This window comes from Phascolarctos cinereus, unplaced genomic scaffold, assembly GCF_003287225.1.
Source record: "Phascolarctos cinereus isolate Bilbo 61053 unplaced genomic scaffold, phaCin_HiC Scaffold_2;HRSCAF=192, whole genome shotgun sequence".
NCBI classification, from domain to species: Eukaryota; Metazoa; Chordata; class Mammalia; order Diprotodontia; family Phascolarctidae; genus Phascolarctos; species Phascolarctos cinereus.
This window is the reverse complement of record NW_027555625.1, coordinates 289,446,207-289,460,358: the sequence shown is the minus strand read 5'-3', so window position 1 is coordinate 289,460,358 and position 14,152 is coordinate 289,446,207. Positions and strand designations below refer to the sequence as shown.

Genomic DNA, 14,152 nt, shown 5'->3' with positions numbered 1-14,152 from the left:
GCCAACTTCAGACTTCACATTCCTCACCGGCTACCGAGGTATCAACATATCAGTCTACATCCCAGTGACAGGTGGCTGCGGGCCCTACGATGAACTTGTGCAACAAGGCTCTGTAAGCATGGTGAGCCAACGCATTACACAACAGCATATGTGAAGCCATTACATGGGCACACCGTCTGCTTCCAACTCATGCGCAACACAAGCCATCCTCGGGGAGCTGGGTCACATATGTTTCCCTTGCAGGCCCCCATGGAAGTTTCAGATTTTCTTCTTTCCTTCTTTGCAGATTTCTCTGCCCCTTTCTTTCCTTTTGCTTTGCTCAATCCTCTTTCTTATCTCTGTGATTTCCTTCCCTAAAGATAAAAGATCAAAGAATCTCAGAGTACCTTAGAGTACAGCAGTACCTCGGAGTCCTGTCCAACCTTGGGCCTGACCAAGTATTCTTTCCACTACATCCATGACAAGAAATCATTCAGCCTTCACTTGAATACTTACAGTGAAGGAAAATTCTCTAGCTCCTACAAGGGCCTGTTCCATTTTTGGAAATTTCTAATTGTTATAGGAAATGGGACTATCAATTTATACCTCAATGATTTTCTAACACTCACCATTTTTCACCCTCTCAGGTTTTATGAGCAGTAGGCATTGATTGCAAATAGACAGATTCAGGCCTGATATACAGAAAAAAAAAAACACGTAGCTAAGTTTTCTCTAAGTGGAATGGTTTGCTGCAGTAGGTAGGAGATTTCCCCTCATTGGAGGCTTTTAAACAGAGCCTACATGACCACCTGTGTGGACCATTTTGTAGAGAGGATTCTTGTTCATGTACAGGCTGGACTAGGTATCTGAGGTCCCTTCCAACTCAGAGGTTTTGGGATTCCATTATTTTGTGTTTTGGACATTATCTGTTTTTCATTCTTTCAAACTTAGTAGCATGATATGGTAGTAAAAGCACTGGAGTGCCTGTCAGAAGACCACAAGTCCTAATTTTACATTCACCCTGGGCAGGTTACTTTCTCTTTGTGAATCTGTTTCCCAATGTATAAGCACATAAAGAGAATGAATTTGATAACCTCTAAGGTTCCTCCCAGCACCAGCACCTTATGATTCTATGGATCTGTAAGTTAAAGATAGGCCATACTTCGTCTGTCCATTCATCCACCCATCCATCTGATACATATTTACTAAATGCCTGCTAGGTGCCAGGTACTATGCTATTTTCTCAGTATATCAAGACAACAATATAATATATTAGGCCTATTACTCCACAGGTTAGAATATAATTAAGATGAAATTTTTAAATGATTAAAGTTTTATTAAGGTGCCCATTGAGGAAAAGTTGATGGAATTGGGATCATTTTATCTTTAGAATGGAAGTCTTGAAATGAAATTAATAACTATCTTCTCAAAATGAAGGGATATACTATGAAGGTCAACAAGTTCTCTACTGTACCATTTTTAACTAAGGATAGAATAGAAAGAGATGAGCTTCCTTATTAAGATTAAGTATCCAGGCCAAGGAGGGGGAACCTGCAGCCTCTAGGGCGCATGTAGCCCTCGAGGTCCTCACACATGGCCCTTTGACTGAATCCGAACTGCACAGAACAAATCCCCTCACTAAAAGGATTTGTTCTGTAAAACTTGGACTCAGTCAAAAGTCTGAGGACCTAGAAGGACCTAGAAGGACCTAGAAGGCCACATGTGGCCTCAAAGCTACAGGTTCCCTACCCTTGATCCAGGCTATTAACCAAACACGTATTCATTAAGGGCTTTTTATGCGTCCAATCCTAAGTAAGGTATGTCAGACGCAAGAAAAGAAGTCTACAGAGTAGACACACTTCCTACCCTATATGATCTCACACATGGTTGAGAGATACAGACTGGTTGGGAGAACAAACTCACACACAGGAAATAATTGGAAAACAATAAAATTTGTAGCCTAGTTATTTCAAATCAGCAAGCCTTTATTAAGTGTTTACTATGTACCATGCACTGTGTTATGTGCTGAGGATATAAGACAAAGATGATCTCTTCCCCCAAGGGGCTTATATTCTATGTAAGAAGATCAAAGAAGGCTTTAGATTAGACTTACCTAAAATCTTTCATCAATCCCCTTCCCTTCCCTTCCTGTATTGAATATTCAAATTATTATTTAAATATTCTATATTCAAATATTGAATAGTTAAACTTTATTAAGTGTAAAATTGGGTTTTGGAGTGCTTTAGAAATGTTAGATATAAGGAGCAAACTTGAGAAATTAGAAAAAGCAGCCTGCTATGGCAATGTTTTTAAAAGTCCATTTTTTAAAAATGACCAAAGATTTAAAAAAATTTTTTTCTTCCCATCCTCCCCCCTCCTTCTCCCCTTCCTTTCCGCTTCTCCTATCCTTTGCCTTTGCTTTTCCCTTCTCCTTCTCCTCTCCTTGTCCCTTTTTTTCTCCTTTCTCCTCTCCTTTCTCATCCTTTCCTTTTTTTCTTTCCTCTCCTTTCCTTTTGTCTTCACTTCTCTTCCCCAACAGTGGAGTCGATGAGACTTCAGAGACTCACTCGAAACAAAACAAAACAAAACAACGCATTTCTTAGATATAATTAAAGCGTAAGTTGTTGTCCGACAATGGTTTGGGTACCATTCTATTTGAGGATAAAGGAGTAAACCCAACACCTCTGCACATCTGGTCTCAGGAACCTATGACTGCACAGATGCCCTGTTTCTAAAAGACATAAAATCAAGTGAATGTCCTTTTTTCCATACTATCTCCCATGAGGAACCCTAAGGTTTCCGTAGAAGATGCAGCATTCTTCTTATCATACTTGGGTGCTTTTAACAACATTATTTTACCCACATGCTTCATTGAATGCCACTATTATTTTATGTCACCCACCCAAATCCAGAGTGAACGACTTTACCATTCTGAAAAACGGCATCAGAGGAAGCCCCAGATGTATGTGTAGGGCGCCTGTGAATCGAGTCTTAGTACATTGAGTTTAATCCAAATGTATTTCAAAAACAGTGATTCCAATTGTTGTAAACTATGGAACACATGCAGAATCCCTGGAGAAACAGATGTTAGATCTTCTGATAGCAGTAAAACATCCAAAAAAATCTTGTAAATATGAACAAACTTGACTAATAGAGTATTTGGCAGTTAAAGAGAGAGCAATGCACAGTGGATGTCATTCAGCTTTTTAAAATAGTATCATGTGTGTCATTAAAAAAGAAATATTCTTTTAAATGTCTGTTATTTAGTTTTAAAATGAAAAATATTGAATAGTTAAACTTTATTAAGTGTAAAATTGGTTTTTAGAGTGCTTTGGAAATGTTAGATACAAGGAACAAACTTGAGAAATCACAAAAGGCAGCTTGCTCTGCCAATGTTTTTAAAAGTCCATTTTTTAAAAATAGCCAAAGTTTGTTTTTTTTAATGTTGTAAAAAAAGCTAATCAGGATTTGAGTCATTGGAAACACCACCAGCCTCACCTAGAAAGGATCTGTGGCTAGAAGGCCCCACACATTTTACAAAGTACAATCCTGTCCCCTTAGAAAGTGTAGAATACTACAGAATAAAGAATTACAATCTGTCCTCTTACCTCTCCACTGAGAAAGGCCTGTCCTGTGGATATGCCTGGCTCTAATTGAAGGTTAGTACAACCACCACTCACTTGGACCAGTTGGTTAGTTGGATACCAGATGAGCCTGGGACTTTGTCACCAATGGGTTAGACTATCCCTTCCTGCCTTTAAAGAAAAGGTGCAAATCTGTAATTTAGGGAACTGGATTAGGTCCTGAGATTCCAATTAGGGCATTGAGACTCAGAAGCTGAGCTGTTTTGGATCAGACAAATGTGGGCTACCTGTAAAGGGAAGAGGCAATACAGTTTTTACAGGTAGAATCTGATTTTGTGGTGCTCTATGGTATTTAATGCTCTTATGGAAGACTAATCCAATCATTTCTGCCCCGACCTGCAGGGCCAGTATACGTGGGGGGTCGAGGAGGACCCTGGCTGAAGGGAATGGGTGAAAAGGAGGAGTGAGACCAAAAGGATGGTAGGCAAGGTCTAATTTTATTTTTGAGCGTTACAAGCTTATATAGGGCAAAAGCGGGGAGGGGCAAAAGGGGAAAATGGGCCTCCGGGACTTTCCAGGGGCGGTGTGGCGACATCTTGCGGTTAGCCCTGACAGGAACACGTTATGGTACGGTTTGTCCCGGAACAAGCTGCTTGGGGTGTGGTAATCTCACGGGGTTAGGGGCCCACTACCAGGTGCTGGCCTCCAGCATGTCCCCCATTTTGTATTTAAAATAGCAGGTGAGAGGCCTGTCTTAGGCTATGAGGTCGGCCTCCATGTTCAAAGCGCATTAGTGGCAGTGGTCCCTGTCTTAGGCTAAGCGAGGGGACCCCACGATGTAACCCATCATGGCCTCACTCTATTCCCGTCATGGGGAAACAACTGCAGCCGCGCTGATCTTTTTTTTGAAACATGGGACCTCAATATTCCCGTCATGGGCTCTCTCACAGCTGCCAGATCACTTTTTATCCTTAATATTTCTCCACCACCGCGAGCAGCGAGATTCCGGATGCACGAGCTTCGAGAACTGGAGACCCTCTTCCATGGTATCAGTAGGATCTTCTGACGAAGCAAGTTGGTGGTAATGGATATTGACGGTGTTTTTAAGAGAAGCCTCAATCTGCGTCTTAATGAAAGAGGTTAGTCTGGTAAAGGCCCAAGGTCCAAAAGAAAAAAGTAGGAGGAGACCAATTAAAGGTCCAAGAAGAGGGAGGAGGTATGGGAGGACTCCATTCAAGCCACTCCAGAGGGGATTTTCAAAAAGTTTTCTGCGTCTTTCAATCAGATCCTCTTGCAGTTTTTTGATTTTATCCCGCACTATCCCAGATTTATTTGCATAGAAGCAACATTTTTCTTGTAGGGCTAAGCAAATTCCCCCTTGTTCTGCCGTGAGTAAATCTAGGCCCCTCCTATTCTGAAGAACGACTCCCGCCAGGGAGTCAATTTGGTCTTGAAGGTCATTTATCGTCCCCGAGAGGGTTTGCACATCATTAAGAAATTGATGGGATAGTTTTGTATATGAATCAACAGCAACTCCTATGCCGGCAGAGCCGGTAGCGAGTGCCCCTGTAATCCCAAGGCCAACAAGGAGGGGGATAAATGCAACAGCCCTCTTGGGTCTTCCAGTAATATAATCAAAACTGGGCAGTGGGACAGGCTCATCTCCCGGAATGATGTCGATATCAGGGAGGATTGAAATTTGTGTGCAGAGTCCTGTCCAATTCTGGGGGAGAGCAGAGTAGGCCATATTTCCCCCACAGGCGAAAAGTTGTCCCGGCAGGGGACAGAGAGGTTCCTGTGAGGTATAGTTTTTGACTTCAGAGCAATTAGCAAAGGTAGCAAAACCAACATCAATATCAGCAGTGGAATTCTGAAATGGGGCTTGGATACAAGGAGAGGGGCGGAGACCAACAGGTTGTACCTTAAAAGGTGGACTAAGTGTGCAATTTGTGGATGTGGAGCCATTTTTGGACATCAAAGCTATGGGCATAGGTGTGCCAAGGGCCATACACAGCCAGCAATCGGCAGCCAAATCAGGGTTAGAGTAATTAAGGGCCTTAAGTGTTGCTTCAAGGATTTCTGAAGTTTGGACATCTAGGTCCGTTCCCCGGGGTTTGGGCAGTGCAAGTGGATGGTAATGGATGGGGGGATACATACTCTTAATTATTTCATTTATTCGTTCCCTAACCTCATGTTCCCTAATTTGGTCTGTAGGGCCACCCCCATCAGAGATATGGACAGGTGCATGAAGGGGCCAACAGACATTTTTTCCAATATTTTCTTTACGACAGGAAGCCTGAGCATACTTATTGGTACTTCCACGTAGGCCTTGGCTAGTTATATGCGCCCAGTCCCCTCCTGTGGAGCCACCATATTCTCTTTCCTGTATTGTAGTAAGATAGACTGTTCCTGAGCTGCCACTGCACTGCTGGGTAGAACTATAGCATGTGGAGTGCAAGGCCTCAAGGTAGTTGCAATCACTGGGGCAAGGCCCGGGCTGGCCACCATTCGGAGGGATAACTCGGGGCTTCCTTACGCATTCCCACTTGGGTTTGGAGACGCCCGTGATAGAATGACGGTAGGCGAGGTAGGCTGTCTTTTCCCCGCAGTCCACTTCTTGCGTGTAGGTGGCGGGACGGACAGTGAACGTGCCCCCGCCGCAGTCACAAGGGCTTCCAAAGAGGGCACGGCTGAGCGCTACTGGGTCAGGAGATTGAAAACCACCGTGGCTCCCACGGAACAGGAGGAAAATTACGAGGATCGTCATTTTCTGTAAAACAGAGAAAGAAAACAGAGGTGTCTCAGGGGGGTGTGGTTCCCTGGACGGCATTATGAGTTTCTGGCTTGTCCATCAACCTAATCAGCCTTTCAGGCAACCATCTAGCATTTTGGCACTTTGAGTCATAAATACAAGCATGGCCTTTGCCCCAGATTAACACAGGATCAGGGCCCTGCCATTTGCCAAGCAGGGGATCTTTCCATTTTGCCTGAGCGTAGGTTTGGGCCGTAGTGGAATGCCAAAGGCGGTCTGCGGCACTCTTTGCCGCAGTGTCCAGAGTGAGAAAATTTAAAACAAAAAGAGCGTGATTGAGCAATGTTTTGGCATTGCCAGCTCTGGGATAAAGAACTTCCCTCCCTGATTGTAATTTCAGGATCATGTTTTTCAGTGTCTGATGGGCCCTTTCCACAATTCCTTGCCCTTGAGGATTATAGGGTATACCAGTAACATGCTTAATATGCAACTGTGTACAAAAAGATCTGAAAGAAGAACTGGTATAACCAGGGCCATTATCTGTCTTAAGAATTTTGGGCTGCGGGAGGACCGCCAAGGCACTAAGGAGGTGATTAATGACATGTTTGGTGGCCTCTCCAGGTTGCAGGGTGGCAAAAATGAAGCCACTGAAGGTATCAATGGACACATGAACATATTTAAGCCGACCAAAAGGGGGATAGTGAGTGACATCCATTTGCCAAAGTTCCCCGGGGATAAGACCTCGGGGATTGATGCCATTATGAGGTTCAGGAAGGAGGGTCAGGCAACCAGGGCACTGTTTCACAATCTGTCTGGCTTGTTCCCGGGTTATAGGGAACTTGAGACGAAGCGTATGGGCATTCAGGTGATGCAGCTTGTGGGCTTGTGTGGCAGCCTCAACAGGGGAGGCAGACAGAGCAAGCAGAATGCGACGAGTTACTTGATCAACCTGATCATTCCCTTCAGAAAGAGGACCGGGGAGGTCGGAATGGGCACGAATATGACCAATGAAAAAGGGGTGATCGCGGGAGAGAATTAGAAGCTGAAGAGTGGCAAAAAGAGGAGACGCATTAGTGGAGGGACGGATATACGGGACGGTTTCCAATAGAGGGACTGACTGTGCAATATAGGAACTATCAGTATAAACATTGAGGGGGCCCGAGACAGATTCAAAAACCTTAATGACCGCTGCGAGCTCTACCAGCTGCGCGGAGGTGAAAGGGGTGTCAAAAGAGGTGACCTGTCCATCAACACTAAAGGCTGCCTTCCCTGTGGCGGAGCCATCAGTGAACGCCAAATGGGCGCTCTCTATGGGCTCCGCTTTGGTGATCCTTGGGAAGACCACGGGTGTTTTCTGAAAGAACTGAATGAGCTTATCTGAGGGATAATGATTGTCTATAGCTCCCATATAGGAAATGCAATTAACTGCCCAATCATCATCATTCTGAAGCAGCCATTGAATCTGCGAAGCAGTGTAGGGGCAAACAATATGATCTGGTTCTCGACCAAAAAGTCGAAGGGCTGCCTCTCGGCCGAGGCGCAGGAGCCCTGCCGTTAAATGCGGGTAGGAAGAAAGGATCTTTGTAGGTGTGGCTGGCATATGAATCCAGAATAACGGATGTCCCTGCCATAACAATCCAGTGGGAGAAAAAGTGGTGGAAAAAATTAAGAACCAAAGAGGTTTTTGAGGAGCGTAATAGCCAATATGTTGTTCATGAATGGCTTGCTCAATTAAGGCAAGGGCCTTACGGGCCTCCGGCGTGAGAGAGCGGGGTGAATTTGGATCGGAGTCTCCTTTAAGAATATCAAACAAGGGTCGCAGTTCCCCTGTAGTGATCTTAAGATATGGCCGAAGCCAATTCAATTCTCCCAGTAATTTTTGGAAATCATTAAGGGAGCAAAGGTGACTCACTCGTAGGCGAACCTTCTGGGAGAGAATGCGATTCGTCAAGAGTTCAAATCCCAAGAACAGCTGGGGGGGGCAGGTTTGCACTTTATCAGGGGAAATATTAAGGCCCCGATATTCCAACGCCTTAATGAGCTCCTGTGATACCTGAGTCAATTCCTCATTATTTGGTCCTGCAAGGAGGATATCGTCCATATAATGGATAATATAAAGCTTGGGATACTGCAAGCGGAAAGGATCAATTGTTTGGGCAACATATTTTTGGCACAGCGTAGGGCTATTAGCCATGCCTTGTGGCAAAACTTTCCACTGAAAGCGCGGAGAAGGGCCCACACAATTGGTAATAGGAACACTAAAAGCGAAGCGCTGACAATCGGAAGGGTGGAGGGGAATGGAAAAGAAGCAATCCTTAAGATCAATTGTAATCTTAGAAAAATCTTGCGGTATGGCTACAGGGGAGGGGAGCCCAGGTTGAAGGGCCCCCATAGGAATCATAGTTTTATTGACGGCCCGTAAATCATGTAAGAGTCGCCATTTACCTGATCTTTTTTGGATAACAAAAATGGGCGTGTTCCACGGGGATGTAGATGGTTCTATGTGACCTGCAGCTAGTTGCTCCTGCACTAAAGCAAGCGCTGCCTCCAGTTTTTTCTTGGGTAAGGGCCACTGGTCTACCCAGACGGGTAGGTCATTTCTCCACGAGATCCTATCTGCCTGGAGTGCAGGAGGACCCGTGGCCCTCACGAAAAATGGTTCTGATTATCTGGGCTCTCACAACCAAGGCCTGCTCGTCCTTTTCTCCCTTCAGCAACAATGGGGGACAGTTGCCCTTGACCTTTCTTGCCTAATCCTTGCCCTGGGAGAAATCCCTGGGAGAGCATTTGACGGGTCACAACGGTATTTGGGCTGCACATAATTACCCCCATCTGTGAAAGAATGTCCCTTCCCCATAAGTTGACAGGTAAGCCGGGGATCACAAAAGGCCGAACAGTCCCTTTATTTCCTTCTTTGTCTTGCCAAGGCAGCCATTGAGAGCTCTGTAGGGTATTGTGGGATTGACCTATGCCCTGCAAGTGTGTCATGGATGGTTGAAGGGGCCACGAAGATGGCCAACTGTCTTTTGAGATAACAGTCGAGTCAGCTCCTGAATCTAATATTCCTTCAAAAAGCCTGCCTTGAATAAAAAGCGTAAGCATGGGGCGGTCTTGGGAAATGGCCTGGACCCAATAGATGTCTGAGGAACCAGGCTTGGAGTGGCCTCTAACAGTGGCGAGAGCAGGGTATGGAGTCTGTAGGGGGAGCGGGAGAGCCTGCGCAAGGCGTTGTCCCTGACGGACAGTGAGGGGCCCTTTCAGGGTTGAGGCAAGTATCTGAATTTCCCCCGTGTAATCACTATCCACAATGGAGGGGTGAATCATGAGGCCATTAATAGTAGCGGAGGCGCGACCAAGGATGAAAAAATAGAAGTCAGGGGGCGGGGGGCCAAAGATGCCTGTAGGAATAATATGGACGCCACCCTCGGGAGTCAATACTGAGGTGGAGGCGGCACACAAGTCCACCCCTGCGCTTCCTGCAGTGGCTCTGAAGAGTGGGATGTGGAGTGGGGTGTGGACTGGCTGATCCCCGAGGCCCGAACAAAGGGGGTCGACTGGGGGGCCCGGGGCTGGCCCCTCCGACCGTTTCCCTGTAAAGGGTGGCCATGAACGTCTGTAGTTGAGCGGCAGGTATTTGCCCAGTGTTTCCCTTTCCTACACCGAGGGCAGAGGGTGGAGGGTTGGGAAGCCTTATTGCTGATTGGAGCGGAGGGAGTGTCAGGGGCACTAGGGCACTGTCGGGCAAAATGGCCAGGTTGACCACACCGGAAGCATGCCTTTTGGGAGTCCCCGGTTTGGAGAGCTGCCCCTATGGCCAGATGTACGGCCTGGGACATTTTGGTAGTGAAGGGATCTACATCTCTGCACATACGTATCATTTCCTCTAATGTTTTATCTCTCCACTTCCCGCGTAAGGCAGACCGACAGGCATTGTTAGCATTTTCATATGCTAAGCGTCTCACAAGCTGATCATTAGACGCTTCTTGCCCTAAGGTTCGTTCAGTTGCTTCCAAGAGCCTACTAACATACTCAGAGAAATCTTCCTGAGTTCCTTGTACGATCTTATTAAGCGGAGCAAGGGGGGATCCAGAAGTGGGCAAGGCACGCCAAGCCGCGAATGCAGCATTGGCGGTTTGCGCCAAGAGGCCTATTGGGAGGCAGCGTTGTTTGGCCTCCTCTGCGTATTTCCCTTGACCACTCAACTTCTCATAAGTCCACTTTAAAGCGGGGGAGCCAGGGGATTTTTGGTTGGCTGTAGCCATGGATTGGCAGCGGTCGAAGAAATCTGCTTTCCATGTCAAGAACTGCCCCCTTGAAAGGACTGCCTGTACTACACGAAGCCATTCTGCCGGCAAGAGATATCCTCCGCGGGACATAGATTCAAGAGCTGAGAGGGTGAACGGGGCGTTAGGACCATAGGACTTGACGGCGGCGTTAAGATCCTTAATCCCTTTGAACTGCAATCTCCTATATTCTAACCGCTGTCCTTCCTTTTTTCCAATTGCCCATTCCTCTTCTTCTATTTTTCCACTATCCTGTCCCTCCCCCTCTCCCTCGTCCTCTTCCCCTTCTTCCTCACTTTCTTCATCTCCCTCCCCTTCACTGGCAGAAACTTCCTTGGGGTCGTTGTGTGAGGAGTCAGGCTGACGAGACCGGGTCATAACAGGGAATATCATGGGCTGTGCCTTGTTAGATTTTCTATCTCTAGCACTGGCTCTGATCTTTTTCAGGGGTTTCTGATGTAACTGCGACCTATTGGGGGAAAAAATGACAGAATTCTGGAGGGAGTGTTGCAGGGAACTCAGTTCCGAAGAGAGTTGTGCATATTGCTTTTGTAGATCTAAGACTTCTCGGAGCTCCTTAACTTGAGTGGAGAGTTGACTTCTGGCGGATGTGAGGGCTGAGGAAGTGGGAATGGGGGGCAAAAGCGCAGGAGCGCAAGTCTGGGATATGTAGGGAGGGGGTAGGTACTGGGGAGTTATGGGCCAGTCCGGGTTATTATATCGGGCGGCTTCTTCCTCCAGTTCCGCCTCGTCCCCGGGATCTAGAGTATCAGGGTCAGGATCTCCTAAAGGAGGAGTTTTGTGTTTTGCAATTATAGGCAGTGTTAAAGGTTCAGTAGCCGGGACCGTTTCCACAGGGAGGGGAGGATAAAGAGGCTTTGGAGGTTCCGGCGGAATGGTAATGACCACGGAGGGGGGTCTAGGGGGACTTTTTCCCACTGATTCTAATGACTTTGTAGAGGCGGTTCGTGATAAAGGGCGCTGTAGCGATTTAACAGAAGCTGCCCGCGACAAGGGGCGTAAACAAAACTCTGCCACCGAAAGGAGTTGGCGCTTGCCTGGGTCCCCAGGGGCAGATTCCACTATGTCTCTGATGATACCCCAGTAAGAAAAAGCCGAGGGAGGGACCGCCTCTGGCCCTTCAGTTTGCAACTTTCTATTGAGGTCTCTCCCGACCTTCTGCCACTTTCCCGGATGAATATCTGGGCCGGTAACCATAAACCAAGGGCAGACCTCATCTACAAAAAGAAAGAATTTCAAAAGGTCCTTTTTCTTAACTTTAACTCCTCTCTCCTTAAGGGCATGCTTAAGGTCTTGGATAAAGACCTGCTCCTTAGAAAGGTTGGAACCCATGATTAGAATGAGGCGGACGAAAACTCAACTTACCAAAACGCAGGGGCTCTTCATGAGCGATGAGAAGGAGGGGGTCGCGACGAATCGTTTCTCAATGCTGGTCCGCCTGGCAGAAGTCCGAACCTCGAGCCCCACGTTGGGCGCCACTTGCCCCGACCTGCAGGGCCAGTATACGTGGGGGGTCGAGGAGGACCCTGGCTGAAGGGAATGGGTGAAAAGGAGGAGTGAGACCAAAAGGATGGTAGGCAAGGTCTAATTTTATTTTTGAGCGTTACAAGCTTATATAGGGCAAAAGCGGGGAGGGGCAAAAGGGGAAAATGGGCCTCCGGGACTTTCCAGGGGCGGTGTGGCGACATCTTGCGGTTAGCCCTGACAGGAACACGTTATGGTACGGTTTGTCCCGGAACAAGCTGCTTGGGGTGTGGTAATCTCACGGGGTTAGGGGCCCACTACCAGGTGCTGGCCTCCAGCACATTTCTACTCCACAGCCAAGTTGCTTCTCTACGATCTCTACTTAAACTAAAGCCAATCATGCCACTGTACCTATACCACATGTTATTTTCTCCTTCTTTCTCTTGTTTTTCTTCCTTCTTCTATTTCTTTTCTTTCTTCTTTATCATTATCATCATCATCAAACCTCAGTGAAATATCTATTTGCAAGATTCTATGGGAGTTTCCTTCATTTCTATTAATAACACCATAACCTCCAAATCTCACAACCTTGTGTAATCTTTGGTTCTCTGACTCCCTCACCCTCAAGATCTGAAAAGTTCTGACCTCTGCTATAACTCTTGAATCTGACCAATCCTGTGAATTTCCATTTCTACCACCCTTGTTCAGGTGATATTTCTATAGTGCTTTAGAGTAAGAACTGAGTTGAAACTCAACTTTATGTATTTATTATCTATGGGATCATGTCCAAGTCAGTTTCCTCATCTGTAAAATGGTCTAATTAAGTTTGTACTACTACCTCAAAAGGTTGTTGTGAGCAAATTGTTCTGTAAATCCACAGCTCTGTAGAATTTTCACTTAAGGCAATAGAGGAAAAGGAGCTGGGGTGAGGCCTGGAGGAGGGGGAGTACACCATGAGACACTTGGTTTTTCTAACCTTTTACTGAAATTGTGGATGCTAAAAGGGAAAAAAAAATACACTGCTTCTCAGGGTTGGGGGTGGGGGACAAACTGAGCAGTGGAGAAAGAAAGGGTCCTAGAAGATTATACTGGTGGCAGGTCAGAGGAAGCCCATGATCCTCAGTATTTATGTCAAGCAGGAAAACCAATTTACAGACCTTTTATCAAGGACCCGCTCTTTCCCCCTCACCCTGTTATCCAATCCCAATGAAGAAAACATGGGTACAAAGCATGGCATATTTAGAAAGAAACCCTGAGCCAGATTTCCAAAAGAGAGATGAGATGTTTCCTTTTGGTAGCATGTAATAAATGGCCTCTCGATTTATTATTTATCTATGTTCACACTTTAATGAATAGTTGTAGTGATAATTACCAAATTTCTACATTAAAGAACAAGTCAGTGCTTTATACAGTCACTGCTGAATTGGGCTATTATCTACACATGTGTGGGTTTTCTGTAAATACAGAAATTTGATATTTGTCACCAGGTCTATTCATTGCAATTTGAACATAGATAAATAATGAATGACAACACCACTTGTTCATTAACATTCTACAAAAGGAAAATATATACTCGTTATTCCTTTCATGAATTTGGCCACTGAAGGTTCATAAATAATTGTGCTTTACAATTTTCTCTAATTAGTGATGAACTTAATCCAGACAATCCAAAGCCGAGAGCAAAGGGATCCTTCCATTGCCCTGTTTCTGACTCTCTGTGGCAGATGCCGCCTTCCAAGAGCTGCTCTCGCAAATGGAACCGTGGTGAATGGCGCGGAGGCCTTTAAAAGCTCATTTCAGCTCTGAGATCTGCCAAACCTCAGGAGCCCTTACATGAAACCTCTTACTGAGCTGCTCTGGCCTTGACCCGAGCCCTAGAGAAAATACAGAGATGTGGTTCCTGGTCCCCATGATAACATGGCTTGACTGACTTCTCTGGAACAAATCTGTTCATCACCTCGCTGGCTGCAGTTTGCATGTCTGAGATGCATGAGGACTCTGTGGAGGGGACAATGAGTTGGCCGGATCAAAACTACTCCATCTGGATGAGGTAGAACTATGGTTTTATG

The 14,152-nt window shown here is 46.0% G+C and overlaps 1 protein-coding gene across 1 annotated transcript; it reads right to left on the bottom strand.

Moving 5' to 3' along the window:
- Nucleotides 1-4,041: 4,041 nt before the first annotated feature.
- LOC144455909 (syncytin-1-like) lies at nucleotides 4,042-12,420 on the bottom strand. The gene is made up of 2 exons (XM_078150097.1): nucleotides 11,985-12,420; nucleotides 4,042-6,333 (listed from the first exon to the last, which is right to left on the bottom strand). The coding sequence occupies exons 1-2, from the start codon at nucleotides 12,003-12,005 to the stop codon at nucleotides 4,522-4,524; spliced, it is 1,833 nt and encodes a 610-aa protein (XP_078006223.1). The 5' UTR covers nucleotides 12,006-12,420; the 3' UTR covers nucleotides 4,042-4,521.
- Nucleotides 12,421-14,152: the final 1,732 nt, after the last annotated feature.